The 18,709-nt window shown below is 40.8% G+C and overlaps 1 protein-coding gene across 1 annotated transcript in view; it reads left to right on the top strand.

The window, feature by feature from the left end:
- Positions 1 to 210: 210 nt before the first annotated feature.
- Positions 211 to 18,709, top strand: part of jph3b (junctophilin 3b) — a 55,853-nt gene continuing 37,354 nt past the window's right edge. Inside the window, exon 1 of the mRNA XM_026172949.2 lies at positions 211 to 2,148. Within this exon, the coding sequence (XP_026028734.1) occupies positions 1,767 to 2,148 (382 nt within the window). The 5' untranslated portion in view covers positions 211 to 1,766. The remainder of the gene's footprint in view (positions 2,149 to 18,709) is intronic.

The following is an 18,709-nucleotide window of genomic DNA, read 5'->3' as shown; positions in this document are numbered from 1 at the left end:
ACCACAAAGGACAAACAAGGCAAACAGAAACTACCCAGTAGACAAAAAGTTAATGACATGGAATAAACCATCCTCAGGACTTTTAGAATCAGTATCATCATCCAGCCCTTGTGTATTCAGGCCAATAAAATTAGAGATAAGCCGAGATAATGATAAACAGTCTAAAAAATAAAGCTACAGATGAGGGTGGCAATAGAAAGTTGTGTGTGGCGTTTCTATCTCTTTAAGAACTGGATTGTGCTATTGAGCAGGGAAGGAGGGGGGTTGTGGCTGCATTGGAACAGTCCTCTCTAATGAGCAGATTTTCTGAGAGAGAGAGAGAGCGAGAGAGAGAGCTACAGAGATCCAGCCGTAGGAGGAGAAGAGATTGTAAGACCAAGGCAGCAGGCAGGCTGTGCGTCAGCCGGCACTCCATAGGGAAACATGGAGACGAGCAGGCGATGCTGAAGAGGACAGAGCGCACCTTAACAGGATCATATAGATGGATGGTATTTCATCAAACAGGCAATCTGAAGGCAGCCCACGCAGAGGATAAACCACTTATGGACGCAGTGGATTAAAGACCTACAGTCAGACTGAGAGAGAGAGGAAGACGGGGAATAGAAGAAGAGAAATTAATCAGTTCAGTTATTTATTTTCATTGTCTGTGTGTGCGCACTTTCTGTCAGAAGGAGTGTGTGTGCATATGTGTGTGTGCCTGCATATAGTGTATGCGTGCATAAGGCAGGAGACTGCATTGCTGCTCTCCGGCACCACAGGACAGACGAAACAGGCAGCCAAGCAGATTACATTCTGTGTTTTTCCCATTATTTCTGTCTCTCTCCCTCTCTCTATGCATGTGTGCGATCCCTGGCTGTGCAGCAAAGCGCAGTATATGTGTGTGTGTTAAAGCTGAGAATGAAGTCTGGTGTGAGCCACAGAGTCTCACTTTAAATATTTTTGTCTGATCGTCAACAACAGACTTGGAGAAAAAGAAAAATCTGAGGAGGAGAATCTTTTTTTTTCCTTTTTGTTTTTTTTTTCTTCTTTTGTCAAATATCATGTCACCGCTCCAGCTGAAGCCTCTGTGCTGATCAGGGTGGCGTCTATGCTGGAGGCTCGGAGGTTTGAAGGGCTGCCACCGGGAAAACTTCTCGGCTCTACACCCCAGAGAGGTGGAGGCATCATCAGGTAGGAGGTGGCAGATTGAGTGGGCCTGAGCGGAAGGCAGGCGAGAGAGTAGGAGGAAGAGTTCTGCGTTTGTGTCGTAGACTGTGTAGGCAGGCCGATGGCAGGCCGGCGGAGCTGCCTCATGGATTAAACTTCTGCTGAGGGAGAATAATGGCAGCTCTGGCCCTACTCTCCTCCTCTCTCACCTGGAAAGGCCACAGAGAAGCTGGAAAGTGCTAGCCAAAGCTACAAAGAGCCCACGAAGAGGATGGAGTGAACAGCAACCTGCTACCTTTCCCCAACAGGCCGGGAGAGCCCTGACACAGCTGTGAGGGGCCACGTTTTTTTTTTGTTTTGTTTTTTTTAGTCCACCTCATTTCCAATTCTTCCACACCAAGCTAGTGGGAAACTGAAAGTGGCCTATCTTGATTTGTGTGGGAGTTCACTCCCTCCCACTCCCTCCTTCACCTCCTTACCCCTACCCTCACCAACCTCCAAACTCCGCTCCATGGATTGGTTCTAGCACCAACCTGTCCTTTTTCCTTCCTTCTTTTTTCTTTTCTTTTCTTTTTCTTTTTGTCGAGGCTTCAGGGGAATTGCCAAGACCTGTTTCATGCATGTCCACTGGCGGCAGGTTCAACTTTGACGATGGGGGGTCATACTGCGGAGGGTGGGAGGAGGGCAAGGCGCACGGTCACGGGATCTGCACTGGACCCAAAGGCCAGGGCGAGTACTGCGGCTCCTGGGCCCATGGGTTTGAACTGCTGGGTGTCTACACTTGGCCCAGCGGGAACACCTACCAGGGCACCTGGGCTCAGGGCAAGAGACACGGTGTGGGCGTTGAGAATAAAGGCCGCTGGGTGTACAAAGGCGAGTGGACGAATGGCTTTAAAGGACGCTATGGCGTGCGGGAGAGCACGGGGACAAGCGGGAAGTACGAAGGGACGTGGAACAACGGCCTGCAGGACGGATACGGAACAGAGACGTACTCGGATGGAGGTAAGAACTATAGGAGATACAGAAGGACAGATGCATTGTGGGTGTTTTGGGAGTTGGTTTGCGTGTGGCAGAAGGCACACCACTCAGTTCCTGTCAATGAGCGATAATTGACAATTGTCCTCTGTGAAAACAGCCTCTTACTGGTTGATGATTGACAGGCCGAGAGCAGATGCACAGTAGGAGGAACTTTTCTAAAGGTTTTCTAGGGTCATCCTTTCTTCTATCACGCCTTGTTAACACACACACATGCTCATGCTGAGGCAAGAGGTCGCGCCAGGACAGCTTTTGAAAATGTACTTGCTCTCATTTTCTGTCTCTGATTCCTCCTTTCTCTGTCTTTCTCCTCCTCTTCCTCGTGTCCTCCCAACCCTCAACTTTCAATTCAGCTGCTGAGGACACTCTGTGTATTTAGAGTCCTTCAATTCAGGCCACGCAGTCTTAAGGGATGAGTGAAAGGTTAGAGGGATGGAAGAGGACATCAGCTCCCAAGTAACAAGCCCCAAAAACATTGCTGAACAGAGGACAGACATTGCATTTGTGCACTTTTTCATAATTTCCTAGTTACCTAAAATTTGAACTAGTTTGTATAGGACAGAAGTTTTTAATCCATCTTGCACTTGACCTGGCTGCAGTATTTGCTTTTATAGGGAGGGATATTTTCTCTACTTGTATTAATGGGCTTGAATTGCTGGAGGAAAGTGCTATCAGAAAAGATAGATTGCTAATGCATGTTTTTCTGTTATACCAGATGCACCAAAACTACTCGTAAGTCTTATATTTTTGGTGTTTCTTTTCAGGAGATTAAGCAAGCTTTTAAAGGGTCTTATTTTCAGACGTTTGAAGGCTTAATTTTACCCCTGAAGCCAGAAAAAAGTCCCAAAAAAATACATGAAATCTTTCCCACTGTTCTTTTTTTTCCTGTTTCAGGACCACGGACAGTGAATAATGTTTATCCAGGAAAAGTAACAATCAGAAAGTAAATTAAAAGTTGGGAACCGGTTGGAGGTCAGTCTTGTGATTTCCAAATGGTGTGCAGTTACCACACAGCCTTGGTGGCAGCAGCGTTCCAGATTGAGAATTGCTGGTTAGCACAAAAATAAACCGACTGTTCATCAGTGTACACATTATTAGTATTCCAGTCCCGCTGGTGCTTTTCCCCCTCCACTTTAAGCCATTACAGTAATTTCCCCTGCTTATTAAAACTGGCCCTACGCATCTACAGTCATGTTAGTCAGTCACATGCTGCAATAAATACGAAAGTCAGCATCCTGATATCTTTATGACAAGGGAAATGTAACGTTTATATTGTTTATCATTCTTTATTAGCATGTTAACATGCTATAATTTACTGATTAGCAATAAACCCAGTGGCATATGGCTTATCTCCCCCCAGTTTGACCAGAATAACTATATTAAAATACTTTTTAATTGGAATTTTGATCCAAGGAATAAAAACTATCATAGTAAATCTGTGGAGCCCATAAATACATTCACAGTTTGATGCTATTCCATCCAATAGGTGTCAAAATATTTAATTTTATGATGAAATGATAATCATAAGAGCCACTAGCATGACTACAAACACAGCCAATATCAGCACACTATTTGTGCCGAACACCCAAAAGCATCCATCAGTCTGCTAGGGACACCAGATGAAATGTTGGTCGCTTAAATGCATGAAATATGTCTGTGTTTGAAAAAGCAAAACATGTAATTATACATTTGATTCTTCTTCTTTCATTTGTAAAGTCTTCCAAATCTGCATCACAATTGCCTAGAAAATGAAATCAGTTGAATGTTGAGTCTCTTAGGTTGTGACTTAGTTCAGTCGCTGTGGGTGTGACTGCACATGCATACACTACATTGCATGCATGTGCAAAAACTGCACAGCCATGAAATCTGGTAGTATGTGTGTAAGTATGGAGCTGACAGTAGCATACGTGCCGCTAAAGCCTCGTTACATAACTCTACAACTACCAGGCCACATTACACTGCTCTTCACGACACACAAACACACACAGTCCTGAGCAGCCCGATAAAATCCGCAGACCAGACTGGTTTTAGGGGTTGATTCGGTACAAAGGAGAATAATTCGGCTTGATAGATGACCAGACAGATGGACGGACTGACAGAGGGAGGCATAGATGATTCAACAGATGTACAGATTAATGGATGAATAGATCACTTATATGATGAACTGAAAACTGAGAGATGGCTCACTCGGTGGATAGATGATTATCGTGATTGTTATGAGAGATACTCTCTAATCAGGAGGCGAGTGAGATCATTAAAGAAAGAAAGAGAAAGACAAAAATGGGCCTTTCAGAGAGGGATATGTTGGAGCGTAACTGTATCATTTGAACCCACATACAGTAAATGCAGCAGAGATTGGCCTAGTTACGCGTGGTTATCTAGCTCCAACAGTACACAGTGTCCTTATTATAACAGCATGCATCTGTTCTTTTTATAGATCTGTGAGGTAATAAAACTAATATGTTTTAATAGAGGAAGTAACCATTGATGCTGGTGCAGAATTTAAGAAACAGAAAACAATAACCAGAAAAAGATAAATAGTTCAGTAACCAAAGAAGAAATGCGAACATGAATCTTGCCTTCCTGCGGCCGAATGTGTTCCTGACTTTACTTGTAATTATAAACCTGCATCAGCGCCTCCATAGTGTAGTGATGAACACATTTGCCTCACACACAAAAAAGATGCCCAGTTCAAAACTGGGAGGAAACAAAATCCCAGCCTCAGTGGGTAACACGCTAGTATGACTCCTAGGGTTCCTCCCAAGCCTGGATAAATGTGAACGGCAACTAAGAAGAAGCTGGTGGAGCCCAAAAGTTGTTTGCACCAAAAAACGATATTTTCTAGCTGTCCGGTCTGTGTGTAAAGAGAATGTGAGCTTTTCCTACTTGCGTTCTATCCTTTTCCTATTTTCTAATCTGTGCTAATGCAAACTTATATTGACATGTGTAAATTGCTTCTTCGAATGCAAATGCTGCATAAATAATGTGTAAAAATTACTTGTTTTATCATCACTTTGGAAGAAGACATGCAGCACAGTTCAGTCCGTTTTTTTCCATTATCCAAGTTGTACAATCACTTGGATAAGTGACTGTACAACAGGTATTTTCTCGGCAAATGAAAGATACAGTAGAGGCTATTCAGAGAACATGAAAGCTATCAGAAAATAAAGTGCAGCTCAATATACAGACAGTATTCACAGAAGCAGCAAAGTTAATCTGTTCATCAGGTTTTTCTACTTTCATTCGAGCGGCAGTCGAAGGCTACATCCTGAACTGACATCACAGTGTCCATGTCATGAATAGGGAGAGTAGTCAAAAAACTTTTATTTTGAAAGTAAATCTCCAAGGAAATTACTAGCAATCACGATATATATAATCTGCTATGTATCAAATAAGGTTTATCCTTACACTTAACACTTATCCTGAGAACCCGGTGGTTGACGAGGCGTCACTGCTTTCAGGGCTGAGTGAAAGGGGCCTGAATGACTTGACCCTACACTGTCACAATTATTGTGACATGTCTAAAATATCGGACAAGTTAACGTCACATAGTTAGTTGTCATGTGACTGCAAAACTTTAATAAAGTCTAAAAAAGAACATGAATCTTATACAGTGTCAGAAAACCTGGGACTTGTCAGTCCTTTTTGCCCCTCAGCCATAAAAGGGTTATTGGTGTCACGTGGACACCCAAGTTTGTGAAGAAGATGTAGGAGTTTAAAATTAATACCATAGCTGTTAATTTCCATGAAAAAAACACGAGCTTAAACTATGCCAGGTCTAACTGTTGTTGCTTATTAAGACAGCTTAAATGTGATTTTAAATGTTTAGCTTAAAGCTGAAATAATCATTTTCCTTCATTGGTTTTGTGATACGGTCCAGTGCAGAGCGCTTCACAGTAAAATCTGCCTTACAGACTCACAGCTCAGTCATCTCCAGAGCAATATGAGCCAGAAGCCACAGCATTCAAAGATGCTCTGCTGCCTACATACTTTTGAAACACGCTGTGCAATTTGAGTCAGCTACACTTCCCCTCCAACTCCACCTGATGCCAAATTTCTAGGAAACACTCCTCCTCCGTCTCTACCGCTGCTGTTTAGTTTTTCTCTTCGTTACTCTCCCACGTCTGCCAGCATCCCTCTCTCCTCTCCTCCCACCTCTCTCCTCCCTCCCTCAATTTGCTGCATTTCCACTGAGCCGCGCTGTACAGTAGGGTTTCCATAGCAATGCTCACTGACATGCAGCAGGTCACTGTGTCACGAGGGACTTGATGTTCCTCGCTGCTATTGGCCGCCCAGCCGGCTCTGCCGAGCCTGGATTGGCTGGTTTGGCCTTCCGGGCTAATGTTGTTTACTGAGAAGAAGAGCTAAGCTGACTGATTACCAACCACATAGAGAGAGAAGGAGAGAGGGAGTGGAGTAGAAAAATGAAAAGAGAGCAGTAGACGGATTCAGTAATCACTTTAGTGAGAGTTGAAGTCACAAAGAGAGATTACAGCTGTCACTGTGTACAACAATGCTAACTGCTAGAGATTACAGCAGTAGTGGTGAATATGCTATTGTCAGAGATGTACAAACTGACCTAAAAATTCCCCTTTCCAACTTATGTGAATATGAAATGTCAAAAAGACAAGAAAAAGCACGAGAGCATTCATATCATGGCAGATGCTCAATCACACGAGGTGTGCGGCCGCTCACAAGTATCTCTGAACCTCCCTCATGTCCTCCAGCTGTTGGTAAATATGCTAAATCTGATTTATAATTGTTCTAAATTAACACACCCTGCTAGCCTGCTAAAAGCCGCTATCACTGCTGTAATTATTCTCGCTCTGGCCGTGTTATGTAAGCATAATAAATCCGCATAATAAATAATAAATCCACTTATCTTGTTTTAAACTCACCCTGCAACGGTAGGTGGGCCAAATGAGATCAAAAACCTGTTTCCTTTGGCTCGCTGATTAGTGAGACATGCATTTTACAGGAAAAATAACAAGCATGTGTAAAAGAATATATTTGAGAGAATATATTTTCAGTGTGTGTGGGAGGAATCACTTCGGTCAGAAGTGCCACTCTGCTTTCTTTCACCCAGTCGGCCATGTAGTTAGCTCATGCCCTATAGCAACTCATGTAACCAGCATATAATGGACTTATTACACAGAATTATCTTAGACATGGCCAAGATAATGCTCGAGGTCTCAGACAACCCTAACAGGCTTACAACCGTGAGCACGGCTGAAGTCTTCTGAGCGTTGTCTCAGTCCCCGTCAGCTTCAGGATTGCTGTTTGCAGGAAAACCTTCACTTCTCACCTCTGTGTGGAAGAGAGGAAGGGAAAAGCAATTCACAAACAGTTTGAACTCTTATTTGTGACTATGACAAGTCACAAGTAGGAATTGCATATTCAGACAGCCCTTTCCTCTCATTTGACTCAACTTAGTTTCATGTATTCTGTCCTTCTACTGTCTATTTTTATGATTAGTTTATTTTTAAGATTTTTTTGCTTTGTAAAATCTCATCAAAAAGAGAAATATTGAAATTTCCCAAATTCTGAGGCTTATCCTGTTGATTATTTTAGCCTTGAAAGAAAGTAAATTCAAAGGAAGTGTCATGCAAGTCAGGTGAATCCAGTATTTTACCTGCAATTCTTAGACTGTCCATTCGGATGAAGAAACATTTGAAACCAGCAGATGTTATGCATTTTGGTTTAAAACATTATAAGCAACGATTAAAGCTGTTTACAGATAAATAAATATTTCAATCATGTTATTTTGATGTCATTATCAAGGTAGGTTTGCTGTTAGCAAAGTTGCTGATGTTGGTTTGCTAGTGGTAGTTTTTAATAGCATTAGTTAACTTGTTAACTGAATGCTATTGAATGTGATTGGCCATCTCCTTTCATTTCTGCCTTCAGCATTTCTAGCAGCTATAGATTGTTTTTGACATGCTCACCTTTATTTGTGTAAACTGTATTTCTGTAAAAGCAGGAAGTCCTCAAGATAAATTCCTGGGAGGTCTGCAATATGATAGAAGGTTATAAGTCAAATCAAAGCATGTTATTTTCAAAATAAAAGCCCTAAAGTTGTGAGATACCTTTCTTATTTATTTATTTTTCAGTTGTTCTTTTGCAGTGCACAGTATTGATATCCTTTGTTATTTTATTTCCTCTTTTTAGAGAGAACACCTAAAAAATCCAAACAAGGTCACTAGAGGGTTAGTGATGATGTATGCTTTGTCCCATGGGATTTTTAGAATGTTGAGTTTTGTTTCAAGATGTTGTGTGGCACCATTGTTGTTTCCTTTTATTTTTTACTTTCATATTCACACACTCTTTGATTAGTTCTGGGTACCAAAACTACTTGGTTAGATTAGAAAAAACATTATATAAGTCACAAAGCTCAATTGTCCATCTGGCAAAGCTGTTAAAAGGATTAATCCTGGCTCTACAATGGAACTAAAAAACATGTAGGTATCTCACCATTTTACAGCCTTTACTGTAATATTACTACATTTATGGCTGAGGCCAAATGTAAAGTTAGGTCCATAGGGTTTTTTCACAGGGAAACTTTGTTTGGTTTTGTTATTTTGTTGTAATTGTGGTCTTTTTTAATGTGGATTTTAAATAAAACAATCAAGTGAATGAATTACTGACTTTAATTTCTTTAATTTAATTTCAGCTCCTGGGCATAGTCCCTATTTCCAGAAGTTAAAAAAGTTAAAAAAGTAATTGGACAAACTAACACAATTAAAAATTATGTTATGCAAGTCTAGAAGTCACAGACGTCAGCAAATGCTGAATTTCTTCCATTGTGATGCCAGGCCTTTACTTGCTGCTTGTTTGTGGGTCTCTCCTTCCAGTTTTGTCTTCAGTAACTGTAAAGCGTGCTGTATTGGTTTGAGATTATGTGACTGTCTTGGCCATTGAGGAATATCCAATTTCTTTGTCTTGAGAAACTCTTGGGTTGCTGTAGCAGTATTCCTTGAGTCAGGAAGTCACCCTCAACCAACTGCTAAAAGCATTCAAATGTCTAATAGCAATATTAGACATTTGAATGCTTTTGCTAAAGGGCGACCCAAGTACTGCTAAACTGGATATGTTGACTGTGTTGGCAGTAACCTTATTACTAATAATCTGTATTAGTTATAGTTAGCTCCATACATCTTTGGGAAATATTAGCTTTTTTGTATTTTTAAATCCAACAAGATGTGATTATGATTAAGGGAATTAACTAAAGTATTACATTAACTAATCAGGAATTGTTTAGCAGAAACTAATGCCACTTTAAGTATAAAGATTGTTTTCAACGCTTGGATGAAAATATTTTGCTGTAGTGCCTGTTTGAAATTTAGAACTCATCAACAAATGCTGTGTTTCATCCCTTGAGATGCTCTACCAGGCATTTACTGCAGCCGGCTTCAGCGTCTGCTTGTTTGTCTGCATCCAGTTTTATCTCCAGTGTTGGCTTGAGAACAAGTGACTGTGAAAGATCTCATATCTTCGCCTTAGGAAACTCTCGGGTTGCTCTCGCGGTATACTTTGGGTCATTAATCATTTGCTCTGTGGAGCACTGTCTGATCAGTTTTGCAGTATTTGGCTGAATCTGAGCAGAGTATATAGCACAGTCACATCATCAATAAACACTGCTGACCCGCTTCCACTGGTAGCCATAGATGCCCATGCCATAACAATACTTACCCCCATATTTGACAGATAATATGATATGCACTGGATCGTGAGCTGTTGCTCTCCCTCTCCATATTTTTGTCTTTCTATTTTTTGAGTACAAGTTAATCTTGGTTGTGCAGCTATTTTAGATGTTTTCTGGTAATGTCTAATCTGGCCTTGCTGTTGAGTGTCACCAGTAATTTTCACCTTGTTGTAAACTCTCTATGTTTACATTCATGAAAGTGTGTACCTTGGAAAAGAGATGCCTGCCTCCTAAAACGTGTCCCTGACTTGGTTATCTGATTTGAAGTTGTTTTTCTTAAATCATTCTGTGCTGTCATTCTGATAGTCTTATATCTAACTGTAGCTATTAAAGAAAGGGATCTCACCATGTTTAGTTAAGGTTTGCAACGCGTCATTTCCAGGAAGTATTTATATTTGTACTGATTAATGGTTTTCAATACCTGCCATCTTCTTGTATGGACCAGTTGACAGGGAAAACTTAGGAGGAAAAACGAAAGAGAACATGAAATTACTATATTCTCATCCATCTGTTGATAGGTATTGTACTGTAATGCCAGGTCACCTTAATAGTACTGGCTGACAAATCCAAATGTCCAAATCCTAAGTTGCTGCTAGCAAGGTAAAAATTGACAGCGTCTTCTTTGGACACGTTTTTGAGCTGCCTTTCGTGATGAATACTTTAAATTGTACAGCAGAAAGCTGTCGTCCATTCTTGCTCGGTGGTCACACTCGGTTAGTACAGGATCTATTCTCTGTGAAGCCCAGTGGAGCTGAATGATGACTAATTCCTTTATTCTGTGCAAGATGATCCTGTTAAGCACTTTGCCTGGTATGGATAGGATTGTAATCCCACGGTAGTTTGCACAGTTGATGAGGTCACCGATTTGCTGTATTGACGTAAAAGGAAAAGCATCTTCCCCGTGTTGCTGCCAGGTCATGATCCCTTTCCAGATTCCTTGTTTGAGTTATTTATGATCTTTGCTGCTTATCCCCTTCAGTATTTCATCTTCCACTGGTTTTCAGGAATCTTTTACTTGTCTGGTAAGAGCGCCGTCATGCTGCTAGTTTATTTATGAATGCCAGGCCACTGTGCTTTTCTTTTTCATGCTCTTTCTCATTGAGCCGTTGACATCATGCATTTTCTTCTTTACCATTTCTTTCTGAAAGTAAAGCGTGTTCTGTTGGTAAGAAAGATGCACATACATATACGACATTGAAAACTTAGCACAGGATTGTGGAACTCCATTTGATTAAGGGTTGCACAAGAAAATGGGAAGTAATTTATACACATGCATTTATAAAAAAAATATGTAGCCAATTTGATCCACATGAAGGTCTCAACGAATGAATAAATGCATCAAAAAAGCAAAGTGATCCTGAAGTCTTACAAAATCCCACCGACTGTTTCACAGCCCAGAACATCCAACTCAGTGACTGTGAAGCAAATCATGCAAGCCTGAAATGGGGAACAAAAGAACACCAGTTGACGAACATGGATGCAAACAATGAGAATGTTAAACAGACTAAATGTTTTATGGGGAACAAAGAAATCTGACTGACTGAGGTTAAGGACACATGACAGTATTTGTTTTTTGCCAAACCATTCATAGTTGGATAAACTATTATCACCAAAACACTGGTTACAAGATGACAGAAAATTGTAGGCATTTTTTCAATGTGCAGGTCATCAGAATGTCATCGCGTTATCGCAAGCCTTTTTTATGAAATTTCTGAGCAGATGAATAATCCTCAAATTGCAATCTGAAAGACTCAGACAGAAAAAAGGGGCCCAAGCAAAATCCCTTAAACGGATAATAGTCCCACACAGCGATTTAGGCAGGAAGAGGTTTAGCTTTGAACAGACTTTCCTTGCTTTCAGTGTTCAGTGATTTGACCAGTTTAGTGGGTTTGTCTGCATGCCTGCACAGCCTGACTTTACTGCCCTTTTTCTTGGCTTGTTGCCTGTCGGTTTTCTTGTCTACCTGTCTTTAGTTACCATCTGTCTTTCCTTCTGTTTGTGTAGTTGCTGTTTTTCTCCCCCAGCCGATGTGTCCGTGCACCGTCCCCAGGGCTCTCTCTCCCTTTGCCTCTCTTCAGTAGTTTTTCTCACTACAGACTGCTCCACTGTATAGCATAATAATAAGAAGAATAAGAATAATATAATCAAAAATTATTAAGGAGGATTGATGCATAAGATTTAATTCTCCCTGTTAAACTAAAACATTTTTTTTAGTGAAAAACGCCCATAAAAAACAAGTTTTCAGTAACTTGTTGTTTATCTTTTTTTTCCTAGGGTCATTACTATTATGTGCCTTCTATAAAGCCAAAACAACAACCCATCTGCAGGCTTTAGCTTATGTAACGGGAGAAGTTTTATGTTTGCAGTGAGGATTAATGGTGCTGACTAAATCATGAAACTCTAAATATCTGTCTTGGAAGTCTGCCCCGCACTGTTGTTGATGCGTTACTAACTGCGTAGATGGAGTTTGCCCGAGAAGCACTTGGGATGGTGTAGTGTTATATGAACAGCAACTGCCTGGGCTGGAAGCATCATGATCCTCCTTCATGATATATAAGCTATAAGGGGTTGAACCGTTACAGTACTGACCCATGTAAGTTTCATTAAAGCTTATACGTATGCATTATTAGGGGAATAGCCAGCACAGGGGGCTGTTAGCCACTGTCTGCTAGACTTCAGCTAGTTTGAATAAAACTTCAGTCACACAGATCTAGAGACATGTTGGAGACCACTTGGCAAACTCCATGGTTGTCTGTAGTTTCGAAGATGCCAATGTGTCTGAAAACACTCTCCAGTTCATTATTCAAGTTGTAGTGAAACTTGAAAAAGTGCATCGCGAGTGGAGAAAGATCACCTTCAATGTAAAACATCCTGATTTTATCATGTTTACTTTATTTCACCTGTTCTGTTCAGGTATAGCAACTCAGGATTGTAGCTCTCACAAACTCTCTCAGTTTGTCTCTGAAAGATTTAAATCCATACTCAATATCTTAGAAAACAATCCACCTCGTCAAATAGCCGTTTCCAGCCTCTCCCACACTGTAGCCAAACTGAGGGAAAGCTCGTTGCTGTGCACAGAGGATTCTTTACCTAACTTGGAGGACCACTGCTGAGCAGGACCTCAAATCTTGTATGGTCAGACATATTGAGTTATCTTGTGAAGATGTTTGATGAGAGGGTTTCAAGTGCTATGGAAGGCCTAAATATATTGAAAAAACTTTTCATGTATGACATATCGGGTCTATTACCAGAGTCAGACTTGTCATTTTCTTTTCTTAAGTGGTAAAAATGTGGTGCACGCTGTCATGTCCTGTAGCTTGACAGCTTCATGTGATCCTTAACCTACTGACTAGTGCAGTCTAAGGGATCTGCTGGAGGGGAGAGGTTTGCACTCATGCGTCCCCCTTCTGTTTGGCTTGCTACAGCCTCATAGATGTTGACTTCAGCGAGGGCTGCCTCTGCATCACATTGCTGATGAAGCGCTTCTAACGTGTTTCTTCCTTGCTTAGCTCTCATTTCCATTCATTTCCTTCTGAGTGAATTCTGCTCTTGTTTTTGCAGTTTCTGCCTTTATGCAACCACTGACTGCAGCCAGCTTGCTGATGGCTTACTGGAAGTCTTTGATGATTTAGAAATGCGTATCCATATAGATGTAGTTTATCTGTAGCGTATCTGTCCACCTGAGATTTATTACTGTAGACGCAATTTCCCTTTTTATTGTTCTGCCATTACTGACCTAAGCAGATTGAGAGGTTTTCAAAAAGCCACAGGTGTAATGTCTTTTTTTAAGACGTTCCCTTCAGCATGCTAAACAGAAACAACGTGTTAATTTCTTTCAGAAATTAACAATAATATTTTTAAAATGGGTGTATAACCAGCATCAAACACACATACAGTAAATTATGTAAAAGAAAGCCTGCTAAATAATTGCTGCCAAGCTATGCATTAGACATGAAGAGTGTTATATAACTTCACAAAACAAGTGTAGATGAGCAGTTTTCACAAGCACAGTATAGCTGCACATCTGAAACACTCACAGAAAACACAGCAGATAGAACATAATAAAACTTACAGCTGCATAGCCATATACAGGGTGTTTGTTCATATAAAACACCTTCAATAATAAATCCAAAACATACTAAAGCCCCCAAAATGATGACTGAAATTATTTTAACAACTTTGCAAGCAACAGAGAGGCTAAACGACAAGGACTTCAAGCTCTTCAACTTTCCACTATGAGAGCACATGTGAGTTGCTGCCTGTTTCTCGCTTTGCTAAGTCCAGATTTACTCCTGCAACACATAAAATATGAAGACAGAAAACAACGTCCCCACCGGCTGGTGAGATTTAATCTCTGCTACCACAGCTTACATTCTGCACGTTTTGCTGTTTTACCCTGCAAAATAGTTTGCAAGTGTTCGCCGACAAGTCAGCATCTTCCAAACTGCTGGTCACCACGGCAACCTACTAGATCCCAAAGCAATCGGTTTTTGGTGCAGTCGTAAAGCTCTTTGTGACCAGTTTCACTCCAACGACCACAAGCAACAACCAGCCATTTGTACCGAGTGTCTGCAACATAAAGGAGAAAAAGTGTTTGATAAACTCGGCCTTGTCTTGTCTTATGTTTTTCTCCCTCCCCATCTCTCTCATATGCACAAGGGCAAGTGCTGACATGGTAAAACAACACATTTATAATTCATATAATAACCAGTTTGAGCTCCTTCCAGCTTGTCTTGCTCCATGTTTTGTTCTTTGCAAGTGCTGTGCATCACAAATCAATACTTTGAGTTGTAAAGTAGTCTGCTATGCAATAATGTGGACACACAAGAACCACAGACTAAGAATCACAGACACTTAGCCGTGTAATCACATTTTTTTTGTGTGTGTGTACAGTCCAGTAATACTTTAAAGATTTCTGTTTGCTGTGAATGAAATACAGACCCTATAATGCAGAGGGTTTTTAACCTAGAAACAGAGGACAGACACGCGCATTTGTTAAAGAGACAATTATGAATTCAGCCTGGGGGTTGGCGCGTGATCAGATCGCTGTGACTCTGTGATGTTTCCGCAGCTTTGATCTCGCCGTGTTAACTCTTTCCGTGCAGCTGCCTTGTCCTTGCTGCAGTAGTTGCAATGAGAGTCCACTTTGCTTGTGCCTCCCGTTGGCTTCCAGGCAGAATCAGTGAAATTTTGTCGGCGTGGGAGCTGTGGAGCAGATTCTCCTTGCGACTGTACTCCTGAGGTTGAGGCGTTGACATCCCAACAGTGTTTGTTTTGTCAGTGCAGCCACGGCAGGATAATCCAATCCAGTGTATCTTCTGTCAGAAAACTCCTGTACAGTTACCCCACTGCACTTGCTTTCAGTTAAGACTCTGTAAGGTGTGATATTGCAGTAAATCACTGCCAGCTGCCTTACGCTGTATTTTTCAGCACCATGGAGAGCGACAGGCAGACTGAGAGTGGTATACGCTTCCAAGAAGTCATGAAAAAGCTCAAACTCACATACTGCTTCACATATATTTATTCATTTACACACTCACTTGCCATTTTCTTTGGTGCACCCAGCTGCAGTTAACACAGCCTTCAATAACTCCTACATGCTTGAAGGTTTCAATGTTTCAGTGTGTTAGTGCTATAGAGAGGTGCTGATTCAATGTAGCAGGCATTTTTAAAGCTGCTGATATCTTGTATTGTGCTATACTGCTTTTTTCAGTATTTACAGAAATATTAGTGTATTTAAGTCTATGAATCACAGAGTTAAGTAATAACCTAGATGTAATTTAGCTAATAATAATCCAGTAGTTTAGAAATGTGGGATAAATACAGGTTCATAAATGTGTAGGGCATACAGGACAATGTAAAACATTTACACATTCTTCTGGGTTCCTGTGCTCATCGTACACACTGAGCTTAGCAGGACGGTGCCGAAGCGGTTACTTCTTGGTTCAATTATTATGTCACAGTTTAGCTTGTTGTTAGCTATTTTAAATATTTATCTGTTATAATAACTGGACTGTAAACAGCAGCGCTGTAAACAATGATCTGCACACAGAGACACTAGTACACTAGTAGCTCAGAAACAAGCTGTCCAGCACAGTGAATGGGCCCTCAGAGTGTACTACATACTACCTATAGTACACTGTATATAGCATAAGAAATCCTCATATTTGGAGGTTTTACTGTAACAGCAAATGAAACAACACTTGTCCCATTTTTCACATTTTACTCATACCGTTAATTTAAAGGGATAGTTCATTATTTTGGGAAGTGTACTCATTTATTGTCATATTTGTATGGTTGATGCAAAACTACAGTCAACTTTGCCAGACTATAAAAAATTCAGTAGTTCAAAAGCTGACAATTGAAGTACGAAACATTAAATTGTTGCCTTCTATCTGAAGGGTTATTAGCAAAAGGCTTGGCCCTGATTTTTTCTTTTTCTTTTAGAAATATCTTCAAGTGGATTGGTAATAAATGAAAGTGTTGGTATAATGAGTTTTTAAGTACCTGTGGGTGAAGCCGACAGCTTCATATTCTAATTTTATTTTTAACCGTGAGCAGTTACTCCTTTACATTTTGTACATTTGTGTACAGGAGCAGCATTATGAAAAATCAGTGTAATAGTCGTACTTTTAAAAAATTTATTTTGTATGTTTTTTCCTTTTTGGATGCGGCTGGTGCTTCTTTTTTTAAAATCATTTACACAACTGCCTTTTTAAATGAACGTGACCTGTTGTAGCAGCGGGTTATTTCCGTTCTGCTCTGTCAGCACAAACACGCACTCGCAGGTGATGCTCGCTCTTTTTGCGCCGGCCTTGGAGCATTCTGGCGGCCATTTAATGAAATGGTGATCTCGTCAAGCTGCTGCACAGGTGCTCGTTTGTGCATGTGTGTGCGAGTGTTCTTTGATCCGCCTTTCATATGGTCGTACAGCTGTGTGCTGATGTGATTACAAAGGCCTTGCCAGATGTGCTCGCCAGCTGTCTGTGACACAGCCTCTGTTTGTTTTTGTGTGTGGGGGGGGGTGAGTGGTGGTATGAGGCAGCACTTCGTGGGGGCAGGTTCAGATTTAACACCACCGCTCACACGGGCTTTTTTGAAAGCGGCGTCTGGGTGCTTGTTGTGCCGTGTGATCATGTTCTCATGTGTCCTGGAATACGATTGGCTTATAATATTGTCTTCATTCAGCACTTCCCATTTCACCGACACTTTAGCCCACTAGGGAAACATTTGTGTGTGTTTGTGATGGAGACAGAGAATGTGGTTGCAGTCCTTATATGGTCATGTAGTTTGGTTTTGAGCGAGTGCGTTCGCTACAGAATGAATCAGAGTGCTGTTACATCAGAGGTATGGGCAGGCGGGATGGATTACTTGGCCTCCTATTGGAACACACACTTCCATGGAGAGTGAGAGAGAGAAAGAGGAATGACGGCACATGCATGCATATGCATACTCAGATGCCCTACTTTTCTGCAACACAGAGATATAGGGACTGTTATGTAGCAAGGGATGCGGACAGTGCAGATTCATGGTGTGAATGAATGGGAGTGACAAAAGGAAGCCACTCCCCTGTACTGCTTCCCAACACCTTAGCACAGAGAACACAAAAAAGAGGAACTAGTGAAATCTACAAATGCTTGGCAATGAATGAAATGCAGAATGAATTACACCAAACTGCAGGTTGCTAGGGGGCTGGAGCCTATCCCAGCCTCCACTGGACACCGTGGACAGGTCGCCAATCTGACGCAGGGCCAACACGGAGAGACAATCGTTCGCACTCACAGTTAATTAGTTAAATTAAATACCAGAGAGTACAAAAAATCAGTACTTTGCAGCAAGTGGTGTAAGTGTTCATTACTCACAGATGAACTAAACATCACTGGATTAAATCTGTTCTCCAGTAAATTTTCATTATCATCTGTATAACGATTAATTGAGTCATTCAGGAACTCCTCATTAATGATGCTTTAATGGTCATGTCTGTATTGCCTTTATTGAGAAATAAAACCAGAAGCAGATGCCTTCATTTTCAAATGTTGCCGGGAAACTATTGTAGTTTTGGTGTTTTTATATTGTTATTTCAGGTCTTTAGTTTGACTTTGAAATGTGGATTTTTGGGTTAAATGAACTAAGTAGTCCAGAGACCATAGAATAGAGGGTTTTATAGATAAATACTAATATTTGGTATGAGTAAGTCAAGCTGAGCTATGGAGCTAAGGAGTTTTTTTTACTGACCTCAGGAAACCTTTTTGGCTCCAAAACCGACGTCCCTCTCTCTTCAGTAATCTTCTGCTAAATCAAATGGTTCTTTCGGGGTCACAGTAGCCGTAGGTTAGTGCACCTTACCACATAACTGCAGCACCCACTGTGTTAATGTCACAAACCCCTCACTGCTCTTTACGCCTCCTCTCCTTCAATATCAAAAACAAGAGTGCGCGATGGTGAAGATACCAGCAGAGCAAAGCAGAAAGAAAACAGAGAGAAGCTAGCCCAGCCAGACAGCTAGCAGGATGAAAGCTGTGATGTTGTGCATGCTGATAGCTACTATTTACTGGTAAAAAAAAAAAAACCCTTCCCACCTATGGGTGGTTTTTGCCAGGCTTGCAGTGTTTTTTCAAATTCTTCATTTCGTATTTGGTGGTGAGTCTAAAACATATATATATATATATATATATATATATATATATATATATATATATATATAATCTTAAACGTATGGATATTCATAATTGCTCTATGTGTGACGGTGTTAAAGTTTCATTCCTACAATTTCTTAAGGAGACAAAATTGGTAAATACAGGCAAATATAAATGAGAAATTATTAAT

This window comes from Astatotilapia calliptera, chromosome 7 (assembly GCF_964374335.1).
Source record: "Astatotilapia calliptera chromosome 7, fAstCal68.1, whole genome shotgun sequence".
Lineage (NCBI taxonomy): Eukaryota > Metazoa > Chordata > Actinopteri > Cichliformes > Cichlidae > Astatotilapia > Astatotilapia calliptera.
This window is presented reverse-complemented; position numbering and strand designations above follow the sequence as displayed.